General features: G+C 33.1%; 1 protein-coding gene across 2 annotated transcripts in view; it reads right to left on the reverse strand.

Annotated features, from left to right (window-relative positions):
* Positions 1-16,790, reverse strand: part of SGCZ (sarcoglycan zeta) — a 234,771-nt gene extending 217,981 nt beyond the window's left edge. For both annotated transcript variants that reach the window (XM_072862143.1, XM_072862142.1), the window contains exon 1: positions 16,596-16,790. In XM_072862143.1, the coding sequence (XP_072718244.1) occupies positions 16,596-16,790 (195 nt within the window). The remainder of the gene's footprint in view (positions 1-16,595) is intronic.
* Positions 16,791-18,264: the final 1,474 nt, after the last annotated feature.

Below are 18,264 nucleotides of genomic sequence, written 5' to 3' on the forward strand. Positions count from 1 at the left end.
GATAGCTGAATAAAACTGCCATTCTATAAACAAATTAACAGAGGATTTTTTTCAAGTATTAGTAGTTTCAAAATGAACTATGGAAAATATTCTAGTATTCTGTGATGATGCTCTATTTCAAAGCAATTAATCAGCTCCAACCACATAGGCAAAGTCAATTAAAATTCTCATGATATCATGTTTCTGTAGCTAAATCTTAAAGTATATTCAAATCCAAATGTATGGACAAGCTTCTGGAAATCCTGGCTTGTATGTTGACTTGATCAAGATCAGAGGGAAAGCAACAGATCGATATTAAAATGCAGCCAGCATAAGAAAGATTGTCTATGATTCACATGCATACCTGTATAAGTACATTTCATACATACATATGAAAACACAAAGGGCATGCATGCACACACACAGAAGTTATACAGCAGAATGTAACAGACCCATAATGAATTCTAAAAAGATAGAGGTAGTTGAACCATGCTTTTGCTTCTCTAACTTGTTGTAATAAACAGCAATTAGGAAAGAAAAAGGTAAATCAAAGTGATCTGAGCTGCCCATATAGTGGCCTCTTCCTTGTAGATTTTACAGAGGGACGGAGAGAGAGACCTGAGAATAAGAACAGGAATTAATCTAGGCATTTGTATTTTTTTTTTAGTAATTTGAAGTGGGTTTAATCCATTTTAGTAAATTGAAAACAAATTATAAAAGAACACTATAAAATTTTGCTTGTCAAATTTACACAAGTGTAACAATGTGTTGCCTAAGGTATTATCTGAAGCCAAAGGCAGAATTTGTGAATCAACTGTTTCCTAGTCAAGACAGTACATTAGAGATTTTATAGTTTTTTTCAGAAGTTATATAACCAACACAAACATAATTACATTTGTAAATGTGGTGGAAAAAAACTTTTCAAAATTCTAATTAAGAAAATACCCTAAACAGATTCATATAGTGTTATTCCAATGACTTGCATTCTTCTTTTTACCGTCTCTTCAGAATTTATCTTCATCTGTTTGTAAAATTATATGAAGGTAGACATTGCTTGGAAATAATTTAGTAAACTAAGTCACACTTTTATGGCAGAGAGAATTAATTTAGGGATCCAAATCCAGTATTTAGTTTGACAAGATATCCCAGTTTAGTTTTTCTCTGTTGTGCTACAACACTGCTACTCAGCATATCACTTAATTTTCTTTCCTATTTATGGGCGAAATTAAAGATCCTAAATAATTTCTAATTTCATGTGGAACCAGGGATCGGGACTAAAACATAGTTCTTTTGCCAAAATGTGATCCTTAAATTCTTAATTTTACTGTATACTGTGATGTACTGTAACACACAATACAAAACGTTGGTTTGTCAATATAATGTATAAACTGAGAACAACGTCCTCAGCACCGCTTTCATAAAAACATAAGAATGGCCATTCTAGGTGAGACAAGTCAACCTAGTCCAATATCTTATTTCTGACAGCAGCAAACAGAAGACACCCAAACATAACAATAGGATATTCAGATAAAGGCATTTTTTGGTAAATCTCTTGCCCTTCAGCAATTTTGATAGCCTTTGGTACATTTTTCTTCTATGTATTTGCCCAATAAATTCTTAAACTTCTATAAATTTTTAGCATCCACATCATGTGGTGAAGTGCTCCACAGATTGACTTACAGATGATGCTGCCAGAGTAACATTTTTCTTTTCCCCAATTTTTCACAACTTCTCTCTAACCAAGTGACTAACCACCATAGCACGTTCCTTGTGTGGGCTGAATGGCTGTCTCTTCTCTGTAGCTGATGTTCAGCCTGCTTCTCCGCTTTATGGACACCTTCTCCTAACTGCCTTATTTCCCTGGACTCCCCCTGGAATTAGTACCTATACTTGTTGTATTGTCACTAAATGCAAAGGAAGATGGAAGATTTGTGTCACTCATGTACACCTTTAATGTGCAGTAACTGACCTTCACTATCCTGCCCAGGCACAGAAATGATGTGTTTGTACACTTTACAACTCCACCTCCACGAGAATCAATACTTTCAGCATAAGGCTTTGAGGATTCAGAGCCTGCGCAAGTCATCACATACTGCTTTTTCTCACCCTTTATAACATAGTATTTGTTTATCCTACATCTGTTATTTTCCAGAGTCCACCCAGCATACCTGTGCATGTTACACACAAAAAATACTGTGAGGATCCTAATGCTCAAATAGGAAATATTTCACATATAACAACTCCAGAAGGGTGTTTTTACAAGAGCAACAGGTAAAAAGCTGTGTAGGATGGTGTTTTTTAAAACAACATACACATCATCAAGATTGACTTACAATGACTCTGAAAACCAAGCTATTAACTGCTCACCTGAAACTTGACTCTCTTAGATTGTGTGTATAAGACAAATATCAAGTGTTATAGCATACAAAAATAGCACAGCAGTGTGCAAAAGTTTCTAGAAGAACTTCTAATCACTTTCAACAGAGTACACTACAGGTAGTCAGAGGTTTTAATGCCCAGTAAGCTACAAAGCTGTCAAATAATAATTTTGGAAATTTTCTCTGTAATACAGATAGATTACTTGAGGTAAAATTATTACTTAGGTATGTATTTTTTGTTTCAATAAATGATTTGTACATCGTGAGCTTACTAAATGTTGAGCAATACTCTAATAAACAATTTCAGTTAACTAGGACAGAGTATTGTGAAATATTTATGACTGGATTACTCCAATGGACTCCTTAGATCTTCTGTCAATGAATACTACCAGCCTGACAGAATATTTCAGCTGAGTTTATACCTTTGAGAATCTGTGATTATACTGTATCCTATGGTATAATCTATACTTATTTTCATTTTCATTGAAGCAATGGTTTAAGAATGTTTTAAATTCTTAAAACAGCTTCCCCTTTACAAGCTTATTCAATCAAAAATTCTTATCAGGTGTTTGTTGTACTCTTGGTTTACATAAGTGACTCAGGTTTCACCTGAACCTTAGGGTATCTGAAGTAATTTTATTCACACACACCGTGAATCCGAAATCCATAAATATTTCCCTTCAGACTACAAAAAATATTTTTTAATTTATACAGTAATAAAAACCTTTATCTGCCATTGAATTTTATTTTCTTGAAAGTAAATGCTTTGTTAACCTTCAGTGAGCTACAGATTACAGCTTTATTAAATCTTAAAACAGGAGTATAACAGTCCTTTCACAGTTAGGCCAAAGCTCAGGCTACAATTAGTAACAGGATATTTATTTTTCCACAGTTCATATTAAGAACTAGAGATCAGAACACTCCTGTTAAAAATCAGAAGTGACTTGAGAGTTTATAGAAAGAATATTCCCCAAAACTTTTGCAGACTCTGTATTGCCATACTCTTTGTCCGTTTTTGCTGTCCAACAGATCCTGCTTTGGTACCACAAAAGAGTATGATCCTTTTATAACCATGATAAAGGGATTTCTCCAGTAGCATGCTGTAGATATTGTTTCTTTAGAGAAAAAGGAGACTTTTCACTATAAAGGGCTGTGGCAATGGTTTAAGTTGAGGGCAATTATAGAAAGAGCTAAACTTTATTTACCTAATTTATAATAGTTTACCTACTTCATCTGTTTGACTTAGATACCAAATTTACTTGCTTACCTCATTAATGAAAAAAACCCAGAAACAAAACAACAAAAAACCACACAAAAATAACCGAACCAAACAAAAAACCTGACCAGAGATTACCTGATTACTTGGACATGGATAGTTCTCCCATTCAGGTCTTTCCTACAAGGGTCTTCCCTGATGGGCCCAATAAAAAAAAAGTAAAATGAAGAGACTATCATAACTTATTTCTTAAGAAGGAAAACAGATTTACACCTACAAAAAGATCTAATTGTATTATTTTAAAGAGACTCTACAGAATCATTCTATTTCCTCTTATTAGGATTTTTCAGTATAGCCAGGAAAAAGGAAAGGATACTGTGGGGTTTTATTTTCTGTATGTTTCCACAGTATTATTATCTTTATATCCAAATGCAGTACGAAAGGCTCAGGATGCAAGCTTGATCTCTGCCCCGGTCTTTTCTGTTAGGCTTTAATTCTTTCCATCTCCAGCCCCCATCGATCACTTTAACAGAACTATTTTACAAAATGGCAGAAATGGAAACAGTTAATTTTAAATGTTATGGAGTAGCAATATAGTCTTCATAACTGAAATAATGACAATACCCACTAAAATGTATTTTTACATAAGTAATCTTTCCAAAACACATAACAGTAATATGATCTCTGAGCCCAGTGATTGAAATGGAAAACAGCAAAGCAAGGGTTATCTATCTTTCAGGTTCTTTCCATGAAAACTTTAGAAGTGCCATAAAGATGTGATTGCTAACTCACACTAGATTCTAGCTTGAGTAATTCTATACCATATTTTCATTTTAAAATCTTATGCCTCTTACTTTTATTAATAAATTTGTTTCTTTTTAAACATTCTAATATATCCATATTAAAAATTACACTCAAGATAATGATAATAATCAATGAAATAATTCTAAAGCTAGTTGTTAAGTCATAAAGTGATTTAAACTATTCTGCAAATCATTTATGAAATTTAAAACAGAGAGCAAGATAATGTAGAACTAAGCATAAAAATCAACGCTTTCCCTTTATAATTTGCATTTTAATTATGGAAGAGCAAAAACCAACATGAAACCATCAGGAAATTAGAATGTAGACAGTTTACATCCATCTTGAGAAAAAATAAGTTTTGGGCGTGTATATACACATAAGCTTTTATCAGTCAGCCCTGAGAACAAATCCACAGGCAAATTTCTTTTTACTATTAACTGTTCACATCACCCATTTTTCTTTTAAATTAACTACTGTAAAAATGAACAAGTTCTTTAATAGTTATTATCATCATTTGGTAAATAAATTAAAATGTTAGAGTATGTGCCTTAACATATAACATGACAAAAAATATTTCAAACAAAAGTGTCTTTTGGATTGCATGTTCATCCAATAGAGCTAACATAGATTTTTGTCTCCTCTACTACTTCTATGTAGCATGCCCAGACCGAGAGATATGGCTTAAATGAGTTCTATAATCCTGAAGACAATGAAGGAAAAGAGAAAGGGCTCCAGCTCTATAACAAATGTCATAAAAGCATGATTTGAAGATGACCAAGTATATTTTTTTTATTATTTCTCTCGACCTATACAACTACCATCTACCTCTCTATCTATACATCTGACTCTACCTCTACATCTACCTTCATCTACTTTCAGTATTAAAATATCAACTCTACTGAGCAGAGGAGAGCAGGATAGTAATTTTGATTTTCATTCTATGAAAAGAACTCCTTTTCCTTTTTTGACTTGTGCCATCACAATATACAAAAATAAAATGACTGATTAAAAGTCAAAATAGTCAATCGAAATTCATATATATTAATTCATATTGTATTTTTATTATACTTATTTCAATTAGGTTTTGTTGAAGTAGACAGAAATCTGTTACCCTCTTGCACATCCTTGCTTTTATAACCTGAGCTTTGAAGATAATATGAAAAGTAGACACAGTAACTAGAAATTTTTGCTTGGGAAACCATTTCTTGATATTGCTCTATGGTGTAGACAAATTTCAATGGCATCAAAGGAAAGGAAGATCTATAATTAAAAACAATTCTGTGCACCATAAAAATGTGCATTTCATTATTAGAGATGTTAAAATACATATCTGGTTTTTTTGTTTGTTTTTTGTAAGATGCAATAAATAGACTCGAAACTCTCGAGATCTTACAGGAGGCCCTGCACAATTTGTTTTACTTAACTGAATGGCACAGTAAAAAAATTTGCACTGAGTCTGACTGGTTGATGCTCAACTGAATACGTTATTGGCATGATGGACACTGATGTGACAGAAAGGCTATGCACCATGTTGCCTGCAATAATGAATCATCAGATAAGCTCCGTTGGACCAGGCTTTTCCAGAAAAGGCAGCCAAATTTATATTACAGTCAAGAGCTTTAGGATTGTGTAATAACATTGACTTCTACTTTGTGGTGGTTCCACTATTTCTACATTGCCTCTAGCAATATAATTTATATTCTGCTTTTATTGTATTTCTTGATTTTTATTCCTTGATTGTATCTATCAGTATAGTAAAACATGACTGTCAGACATAAACAAGATATCCCATCAGTGTTGCATCTTTCAGGTAAAGGTCTCAACATTTTTTCTCCTCATCCCCTGCAGACCACACAAATATCTTATTCACATTTTTGATTTAAAAAAAGTTCTTGCTGCTGTATTATTCCTACTTAAAACATTTGGTTTTATCATTTAATCCTACCTGGGATTCCAACCACACATCTAATATCCTGACTTATAAGAAAGAAGAGGAAATACTCTGCCACATAAGATACATATCACTACATATTCTATCTTATCTTCCTATTTCTTTTTTATTATAATTTCTAGATGTACTAGGTCTAATTTAGCCTAGATTGACATGAGTACATTCTGCTCCTGTACACAGACTTGTATTGATTTCAAGATGGAAGATTTGTACAAACAAAAGCAGGATTCCAAGCACAGACTGTACTTTTTTATTGTACTCTATACTCAAATAAATCATCCCAATAATGGAAGGGAAGGAAGAAACCATGACACATTTCATTATTCGTACAGATTTTTGGTGACTTTAAGTAACTAAAGTTTGTTCAAGTGGTTTGATATCTTTCTAATTACTGATAAATGCCATTACAAAACATTAGTGATTGGCCTGAACTATCAAATTAACTTGGTCTGCTTTAGTTGCCCTATTTGAGACAAACATCCTGATGCATTAGCCTTCTTTTCTTTTCATGTAATGATTTTCTGTTGATTATTTTCTTGAACCCTAATATACAAAATTAAGGTTTTTTATCTCCCCCCCCCCGCCCCCCCACATTAAAAATGATTGCACATCAACAACTCTCTCCAAACATCTGCTATTCAGGCTATGCAACTGGACAAATCTAAGTGTCAGAACTGGCTTATTGGATAAACCTTTAAGAATTCAAAATTATCTTTGTATAATATTCTCTTGAAAATCTCACTTTCCACAAACACTAATGTCATGCTAGAATACACATGGAAAGGGAACACAGCTAAAAGCTAACAATGGAAATTAAGTTAATTTAATTTTCATGAAAGCAAATATTTGAAAAAATTTTCTGAGATACTTGTTCCAGCCTATTTACACAGTGAATGATTAAGAATAAGCTGTCTAGTAAACATTGTTCACTCAGCTAAAACACATTATTAGTATTTAATAGAAGGCAAACATCCACAAACTGAAAATAAATATATATATTCATTGTCATCTAACCTATCACATGAATTGAAGTTATTGTTGCCCTCTTCTATACTTTCTATAGCTGCACTCAGCATTCTTTTTGGATGTTAAAACTCTTACAAGGGGTTGCATGAGTCTAGTTTAACGCACATCAGAATCACTGCAGTGAATGGTGGAAGAAGATGTAGCCATCCATACTTTTTTTGAAACATGGGGCAAGCTACCTGTGGCATGCTGGACTGCTGACATGGGATAAAGCTACAAGTTATGAATCTGTGTCCCTTAAGCTGATTCTAAATCAGTCCTCACACTTCATGAAACAAATCTGAAGCAATGAGACAAATGAGCAAGCAGTGACCTTGTACAGGCAAATACCTCTTTATGTTCTCAATGCATCTCTCTAAAGTAAACACTGTTTACAGGCAGTTTTCCCTAAGCATTCAAGTTCTGAACACTACAGTACAATTTTCCAAAGCCACTGCAAGGTCAGGGTGAAATTGCTTAAACTATCGTATAAATAGATTTTTTTTTCTACACTGAATTAAATCACATTTTTACAAGGTTAAGTAGGGTGCAAAGTATTTATTCCCTTTTTCTGTTGGGAACTTTACTAGCATTCTGCCATTAAATCTGTATGACCAAACAAACATAAAAATGAGAAATGGATTTTATTCCATTTTTTCTTCATCAGAGATAATTTGTAACAGTAAACACCAAAATGTACAGATATATATCTCAGGAATAAAATAAAATATTTAAAATCTGCATTCAGCCACCCAGAATCAATAACGTAACCTGCACATCAAATCAAGGCAATTCATATTTGCTAAGAAGTGCTATTAAATAGCACTGTTTTAAACAATACCTTCCTCCTTTTTACAGGAAGATGCCTTTGCATAAGATGCCTAGTACTAACCAAATAGCTAACCAAATACATATAACAGTGGCTTGACTGTTCATGCAAACTGTTGCCATGCATATATGTAACAAATAGGAGATTGCAAACCTGATTTCAGATTAGTTGCCTTTCCACTGTGACATGACAGATTTTAACTTTTTCCCTTTCATTGGGAAAAAAAAAAAAAAAGAGGAGAAAACAGAGATTTACAGAAATTAATTAGGATTGTGCAGATTAATTACTATACAGTCAAGTAAACCTACACCATACTTGCATTGACAGATTGATTTCCCCTCTGCCCCCATAAGTGCTAGGAAAGGAGGTACACAGTACAGGACGTACATATACAAAATGAGATAAAAACTGTTTTAGAAGAATGGTATTAGAAATATTTAAAATGAGTTCTTAATTGTACTCAGGACAGCAACTATGTGACGCACTCAACAGAGAGTAAGAATAAATCAGTTCATTCTTACCCACTGCACTCCAAATGAAAGAGGACACAAGTTTACAAAACACCCTCCAGATTCATAAAGTTGTGCTTTTACACGGATGTTAACAAATGGGATAAAAAAGTACAAGTAAAATTAACCTACAGCAAGAATCTTGTGCTGACATGCTATGAGCAAGTGTTTGAATCATGCATGGAGCTGACAGGTTCATTCAAGAAGCTTAAGTTTCTGTTTTCCAGTGCAACATAAAAAGGAGATGAGAACATAGCCAATTATATAAATAAGACTCTGTGCGTGTGTGTGTATGCATGTGTATGTGCACACATGTATGGCTTTCTAATACTCATTTTAGCTGGATGATAATTTTCTAAACATTTTCTCAAAGGAATTATAGATCTGAGCAGAAAATATTATTGAGGAATACACAGCTATTTCATAGGAATTTTCAATAAAATTTGTTATAAACATGATATCTAATGTTTGAGACTAAAAGATAGTAAGATAGAGGTCATGTATCTATTAAAAAGGAACATCAGAAATCAGAAGGACTAATAGCCTATGAGTAGGACACTTACCTGGGACCTGATCTATGTCGGAGACTGCATGAATTTGAACCTTGGTCTCCAATATCTTGATTAAGTCTCTTAATCATTAATAATTAGTGATATTGCCTGCTCTGGACTGGATCTTTCTCACTACCAAAAACAAACAAAAAGGAAACAAAAGCTTTTTGCATTTGTCCCAAAATGGGACATCAGGTTCTTGAAAATTAAAATATTGATAGACGTAGAGAAATAGCTTTCTATCTAGTTAAGAGAAAACAAGTTTTGAAAATGACATAATTTACAGTTTAAAATAAATTATTGACAATAAATGATTGTCATTTAAATAAATGAAATCTGCAGATGTGACAGAACATGGTTATTAAACATCCAGCAACTGCTACTATTAAATCATAATAATATTTATTCAAAACCTAATAACAAACTGCAGCCTTTGTAAAATGAAAGAAGTCGTCTGTTTGCCAAACAACCAAATCATTTTTGAGTAGAGATAAGTACAGCTATTACCCAACTTCATAAATTTCAAATGCCAATCTGCTACAAATTGGACAATGTCTCAACAAAAATTAGCTAAGAAATGGAAAAGAGCTTTTTCTTAGTTCTACTTGAAATTGTGTTAGCTGCCATGGGCAAATACTATCTTCATCTCATAGATCAGCAGAACCAACTGAACTGATAACAGAACAAATACTGTTTTGAACATCAAATAAAGAGATCTGGGTGGTCAAAGAATCTTAGCAACCTGACAGCTCATATCGCTGTTATGCTTGTTGAGAAATGGATAATGAGTATTACAGTATAGTTTCACAAATAAATTATTTTCTTATTCTACAGTATGCCAAGACAGTTTGCTATAAGTCTAGATCAAAGCATTGAACACAGCTGCTTTAGTTCTGTACCACTAAAACCTTAAGTATCAAATTATAGCTTTAATGGACAAATTGCACTTTTAAAGAAATTATACATATTTTTTCCATATTGGATATTAGGATCAGAAATGTGTGTGTGTGTGTGTGTCCCAACAACAGAGAAAGTTAAAAGTTTGAAAGATGTCCTCATTCTTGCACAGCAACCAAAACCCAGCAAAATTTACTTGTGTTTACTGGTCTCTATAAGTAATGTTAATAAAATATTATAATTCAGATTTAGATTTTTGCCGATCTGAAAGATTCTAACTCTAAAAGTCAAACTCCTCAAGGAATATAGGGACAATCTATAAAGATGCAAACAGAGAGGTGTTAATGGCTGCATATATCTATGTTATTATATCTACTGTCACATAAAAATAAATCATGCTTAGTTGGCATGTGTATCTTCCAGCAGACGTTCAACCATCTTGCAAACTACCTGCTGTCCAAACAACATGAAGCTGGAGCTAGGCAGCCAGCAACCAGAGTATGTTCAATTGTGAGTATGAAGCACATGAATTCTAGCCAGGAAATTCAAACTGCTGTTTATGCTCTGCTTATGTTTGAAGCTTTGAAGTTCAAGTTCCCTTCAGAAATAACTGTCTCAATCCAGCTGACAAGTTGCCTCATTCCTGATATTAAAAGTAATTGCCATGGTACTATTGGCAAGAGGAATTTAGCATGTATCAATACAGAAAACATCGTGCAGTGACAGCAGTCAAAACTGACTACCACACTGCAAGTAACTACAGCAAGAGAAAATACCTGAATTGGGTGACTGCATTCTTACAGGGGTAACAAAACAAGTGTTTTCATACATCAGTTCCTAAGGGGAGACCAGAATATGGAGACACACAAAACCAGATGTACAACCAAAACCAGTAAAACAATTTGGTGCTGATACTTCCTAGGATACGTGGCTGAGTCACAGGCCAACCAAAAGAGATCCTAAGAACTAAAGGGGTTCACATTTGCATTTTTCGTACCATTAGATTTTTTGCAGCTTTAAGTAAACTCCAAATTTCAATGCAATGTAATAAGCAATGGAATAATGTAATATCAAGTAAATGCCAATGTCAATGCCAATTGTGTAGATATTAGAAAATGTATAAATGCACTGATATTAAACTCTTCCCCCACCAAGAGGGGGACTTAGGTTTCTGTGCTGATTGCCCCATGTCACTTCACAGCAGTAAGAGGAATACTTTGAACTTCTTTTTTAAAACTATAATTTGAAATACCTGCAGAAAACTTTCAGTCACATATTTCTACACTGGTATTTGTTTAGTGACAAAAATGTAAAGTAAATCTCTTTTACAGAGTAAGTAATCAGATTGACAGACTGTCAATATACTTTATTTGTTAACAGCTATATGAAGAATAAATTATATAAAATTATAGTTCTATTGAGGTTAGAATAACTTAAAGATGATACAATATAAAAATTTTATCAGAGAATAATATTGAAGTGATTAAATCTTTAAAGAAAAAGTAAGCTAATTACTTGTGCTATGGACCATACAAATACATGACAACAAGAATGCAGGCACAGTAAAAAATATTTCTTTCCTTGCTATCCTTTAAAATTCATATATATTACATAAGTGAAATAACCAGGATGTTATAAATACACAACATATCCATACTTTACCCTGTAGTTTTGTCACCAAGTTGTGACTTGAGTGTCCCATCCTTCTTGAAACACCTAGTATATTAACTGTACAGACACAAAAAAGTAGCTAACAGCTTTGAGCTTCATTAGACACATATAACCTAGACTAAGTGAAAGGCAATTACATCCTGAGGGAAAGTGAAAGACAGACTTTTCCATGGGTAAGCCTGTGGACCCTGGCAAATTTAGTACAAGGAAAGGAAATTATAAATGTTCCATAAAACTCAAATCTGCTAAGTCTATTATTTTGATATTGACAAAAGCTACAGATTTTCGTTCCCGGCTTGATTTTTCCAAGATGTTTTGAATGTCTCCTTTGAAGATCAAGCTGAGGAGACATAAGGAAAGTTGAGTTCATTCTTGATAGACAGCAGTTGTTTACTTTTCAGGAAAGCATTTAATACAGTAGATGAAGTCTGAAGTTCAAGCATGGGATTCAGAGATTTTGATGGTTCCATTAGGGGACAATATATCGTACAGGCTGTCAAATTATTTTATCCTTACCACTCAGGACAGAGTAGATCCACTCGATGCATGTAAGACAACAAAGAGTTTTATTCCAATGACGAGTTTAGCCTGGGGATTATTTCAAGGCTAAGTTATTGGCAGAGCATTTTGTTCAAGGTCAGATCTTCCTCTAATATAGCCTGCTCCTGAATGATTACTTTCCATGTAAAGCCAGGATAGTATGGTGTGTTACAGCTACATGCATCTATCACTGGAAATGTTTAGAGACTTCTTTGTCCTAAAGTTCTTACGTGCTTTCACATGTATCTTTCTAAACAGATGATCAAACAGTGAGGTAACAGATCTCAACTAGATGTTAAAGGACAGTAACACTAAGCTACCAGTGGGGGAATATCTTTCAAAAAATGATTACTACATCTCTGATTCCTCCATCTAATATTCCCTGCTACACAGATACTAATTACCTTTGGTTTTGCTCATCTGATACATATTATATCAGGGCAAGTATTTGTAACTTGTATTTACCTTTCAAGTTTCTTTCTTACATTGTACACTGGAAGAAAAGATTGTATACCTGAAAGTTTCTCTACCTTTCCCACCTATACTATTTAATGTGATAAAAGGAGGCTTGCACAACTTGCCTGTACTATGTTTTTACACAATTGCAAATAAACCATATTTCCTTTTTAATTATTTATTTGATGAGCTATTCAACATCCATCCTTAAGGACAATTCAGTTCAGTTGCCTGTCTTACTATGAGAGGAATGGCCTTACAGGAGACCCTATTTCTCCTCTCTGTGTATAAAAAGAGCATGGGATAACTAGCTCAGATTCAGAATGTGACTTTTACATGCAAGGTCAGTATATTCAGAAAACTTTTCCAGCTGGAGAATCTATAAATTGAACTCAGAAAGGCTTTTATTGTGCCAATTGGCCAGTGGCTGCAGCTGTACAGTTAAAAATAGAAAGTCAACAGCTAACACAAATTAACATTGTTGCAATTGTCAGCCAGCAATGACAAAATCATGCCCTGCCCCTTCACCACCCCTGGAAGTGGTACAATTACTATTGTTTTTATAAAAAGCTCAACATTGGCTTATGCTAAAACAGCAAATAATTTAAAATAATGTCAAAATGTCAAAGCAGTTCAATTTCAACAATTATTTTATCATGGCTAGCTTCCTCTTTTGTGCAAATACTTTTTAAACCAGTTTAGCAAAAGTATTTTCCTTTTCAAAAGGTTTCTAGCTGCACTTCTGATTTCCTATCACTGCCCAGATATACAAATACATTTTCTTAGTTTATTTCTATCTATACATATATACATGCACATGGAAGAAATATATGTATATTTCAAAGCTATTGCATTCTTTAAATACATGAAGTTTAGGTTCATAAACTAAATCATTTTACCCTCAGATGTCTGTCGCTAAGAGTGTGACTCCTTCAGACTTGATACAAATTTCCCACTGGTGCTCAAATGTGCATGTGTGGACATAAGTGTGAAGATTTTACTGAATTTTTTATACGACAATCTTCTAGCAATCAATTTTTGAACCCATACAGAGACTCTAATGTGAATACTAACTAGTCCAAGTAGAATACTACTATTCCATGAATCTGCAGAAGAATACTGGTATTCTTCAGTGTATAATTAACAAAATGGATTCGAACATGATCCAAAGTAACGGTGCTTATAGAAGCAGAAGCAAATACTGACAGACTTTTTTCATTCTTTCAGCTTTAAGTTACACGATATGCCTACAGCTATTACATGTAACTATATACTATTAAATAACCTATTGTCATGTCATTTAATTGTTATATTTTCTAACAGTGTCTTTGTAAAACAAATGTGTGCACTTTAAGATATACAATTTCAGGTCATAAACCACAGTTTTATGCCTATGGAGTCTATTTTCTGCAACAGTTTAACCACAGATCATTCCATAAGTTTATATAAAAGTTGAAAGACAAAAACAAATCAGTCATGAAGCAGTACATTTCATTAAACAAAAGCATGAAATATTTTGCCATTAAAAGAATAATGGTTAATAATTTTATGTCAACAGGGATATACTACATACAAATTTGAGTAACAATGATCTGGTGGTGGTATGATAATTAAATAAAATGCTTCTGTTATTCTTTTTAAGTACAAAATCCTTTGGAAACAGTAATTTTTGCAGATTGTTCATAACAAACTGTTAAGTAGGAATTTTCATTTCTGAGGTAGTTGGGCGGTATATGATATTCCAAAATGAAGTGTTCCCAAGCATATGCAATATTTTGGGGGGGTTTTCATATGAAATAGGAGTGATATGTTCCATTTTTGTTTTCCAAATTGCTTACTGGTATATATGACTATGGTAAATGTGAATATACAAAATTAATTTTAATTCTGTAACAGGAGGGTTAAAGATTAACTCACACTTGTCAGCGGCATATCATTTATCTGTATTTATAGCAAATTCAGAATTATTAAAGATGCACATAAGCTTTGTGATTTCTGCATTTTAATAATGAAATAATGAGTTTATAAATCAGGGGCATAACATTTCAAACACTATTTTTATGAAATTATTAAGCCGGTGTTTGCATAATTATCAGATACACACATCTCTCAAGCTACTGAAGCAAGGTCTTCAATCCACTAACCAGTAAACAGAACTGCTGAAACAATCTGGTTCTTTTGTGCACTAGGTTCCTGCACTGATTTAGTGATTCACTATAAACCTTTAACTTTCTAACAAAGCTTTGATATGCGGGAAAGAAAAATATTTCAAAATATCTTTTTTGGTTTTGTTTTAAAAAGATGGTATGTTCAAATTGTAAGAGTTTCAAACTGGATAGTGCTATAGTAGCTTGTACTGTGGAAAGTCAAACATTGCCTAGATATGGAAGCAGTAGTTTCAAATATTTTATTGGAATGCAGTCTTCTGCACAGAGAAAAATTCTGTGCTTTTCAAAACATCTTCTTAACCTATTTAAATTTCCATGCTTAATTCTCTCCTGGAATAAGAGCAGACCATTTTACTGAAGTCAACAGGTAAGCCTAAACATGCTTCTAATACAAATAGCAAAAGCATATGTGGATGTCCTGTTTTGCAAGCACATTCTGCTAAAAAAAAAAAAACCCCACCAAAAACAAACTAACAAAAAACAAACAAACAAAAAGCAAAAAAAACCCCCAAACTTCTAACAAACTCTTTAGTACATGAATATTGAAGTCACACAGTTGTCAAAATATGATTCCAACATATTCATCCACTAGTAGCAACTCAGAAGTAGCAATGTATTTGCACAATACGTTTCACCAGGCAATGATCTCAGATAACCCTATGCATTAATAGAGCATTAGCAGATACAGAACAATTTTAGACATATGTTTAATGCTCTTTTTGTTGGCTGTTTTTAATTTCCAATAAACTAATGGAGAATAGAAATGTGCTATGACCCCAGGAATTAGAAATGTATTACTAGCTACATCAAAATATGGCTTATGAAGGTCAAAATCCAGAGAAAGAGACTTCACTGATCCTAGCAGAAGCACTGCTATTTTAAACTGTGGAGTGTTCTGTCTTTTCTTTTGATATACAAAAACACACTACTTCACTGCCAACTAGTGAGCACTTCTACCACCTTTATCCAAACAAAGCTTTGGGAACAGCTGGGCAGATAACACAGTTTCCACTGAACACAGATGTTCTTTCAGGTGTACATCTGAAACACAGACTCGGTAGCACTTTGCTGCTATTAAAGATTCCAGATGGAGTCTGTCTCATAAAAGCCTGTAGCATTTATAGCCACCTACCCCCTCTTATCAACATCAAAACAGCTACTCTAAGTCCTAGGTGAAACACAGTCCAAATGGTCAGTAAACTCTAAAAAAATACTAAGAACAACATAAACTAAAAAAGCCACCCTAAGTTGACCTAACTAACCCAGTTTCCTCCTAAGAGAGATACTGTACAGAACAGACATAGTAAACTCCTACTGATTGCTATCAGTGGTGATAAGCAACAAAGAGTTGCTTGGGGCAGTCACCATGACACTTTTGGTTGGGCAAACAAAAAATCTAAGATCCAGATATATTTTCAGCAGATATGATTAACCAAAAATATCTGAATAGATAGGGCATAGGTCCACTCACTGCAGAATACACACAAAAGATATAAATATCTGAAGTAACACTCAAAGAAGGATATATTATTTTTAATCAAAAATTACAAGATTTGTATATAACATGGTAAAGGAAAGATAACTAAAACTACTGCATATTACTTCAAGAAACAGGGTACATAAAGTTACTGTGATACTTACCACTGTGAAATTCATAACCTTCAAAATCCATATTGTCATTGCTAAGTTAACAATCATGGTAACCAACAGCAGAAGGACAAAGAAGTATAAGCACCTCTTTCGCCATCCATAAATCCCTACTGGGTAAAACTGAGGATGTTCAGTCCTTGGAAGGCTGTTCTGTTGTGTTGCTAATATATACTGCTCTCGTGTCATCTGGAAAAGAAAGATGTAAGTATAAGTAAGCAAATGAGAGGTCTGTTTTTCATAGATTTTGTTACATGAAGATCATCTGAGAACGTATAGAAAATCAGTTTCTATGGGCACAGAAGGGATGCATTCATTCAGCATAAACCACATCAATGTTATTTTTTCTAGGCATTTAGTAAGAATTTGGTGGGTTTTATTAACTTAAAGTAAACCTTTGGTTTGATATTTCAAATTGGATTTGCATTTCAAATTTATCAGTAAGAAACTGTAAAATATATTAACGTAATCCATGTATGTATCTTACATTCTATTTCTGAAGACTGTTTTATTGTCCTTTTCGAGGCCATTCAGGAAAATTTGGTTTTGGAGAAAAAGTCATATAACTTTTTTTGTACTGGTTTTGGCTGAAATAAAGGCTGCAGCCAAAACCAGTACACTCTTTCATACAAATAGAAGAAAAATCTATTCTTTCTAGAAATGCATTGTCATAAATGAAGTTATCACTCTTTTACTATACTTAGTAAATTAAATTAATAATTTCTGCCATTATACATACACTCATATTTTACACAAAAGTATGCCATTGTGTATACCATATTTTACACAAAAAGAAACACAAAAAACCTTCAAAACTTTAATTTTGCCCTTTAGGCGATATGGATACTACCATTATCTGTTGTTTTCCTGAACCAGTTTAAGTTCTTCTAGCATACAAGCAAGCAGTAATTGTTTGCAAACTGCTTAAAGAAGTTATTATTAATTTTTCTTTAGAGCAAAAATGTTTACTGCATTTAATAAGAAACCATTTAACATTTTTTACATCTTAAACATTCTTTTACAGATATTTATATTCATATTCAGCTCTCACATTGCCTTTAGACTGGAAGGTATTAACTTTTCTCCATGACTTAAAAATGAAATTAAAGCAATCTCGTTCTGTTTATGTAAAAGTTCTTCCTGAAACATGCCCATTAAAAAGATTGGTTTAATAGGCTTTGTGCTCAGGAAGAGGAAAAAAACCCAAAACACAAACCAAAGAAATATCCAAAACAAACAAACAAACAAAAACCCAACAAACTTATAAACCAGATAGAATGGTCAGTTTTATGCTTAAAAACTGCCTTTCTTTTCACTAAAATAAAGTAAAAAATGCACAAAAATGGGTCAGTTGATTCAAATAGAAATTAAAAAAACAGATTAAATCCATTTGAAGGATCATATAAATGTTGATTTCATAATATTTTTAAAATGTAAAGCTCAAAAATGTTTATGTCAACATCTGTATTGCTAGATATTTATCCAAATCAAAACTCTTGCGGTTTTACCCTGCACTTGTTAGTGAATTAGATATTAATAGCATAAATTAGCTCACTGTGAATAATTACAGACACAAGTTATAGAATACACATCCGTATTACAACAATACATATATCACTGAAATAAGTCAAAAGAAATAATGAATTTATAAAGCTGGTTTTAA

This window comes from Ciconia boyciana, chromosome 5 (genome assembly GCF_034638445.1).
Source record: "Ciconia boyciana chromosome 5, ASM3463844v1, whole genome shotgun sequence".
NCBI lineage: Eukaryota > Metazoa > Chordata > Aves > Ciconiiformes > Ciconiidae > Ciconia > Ciconia boyciana.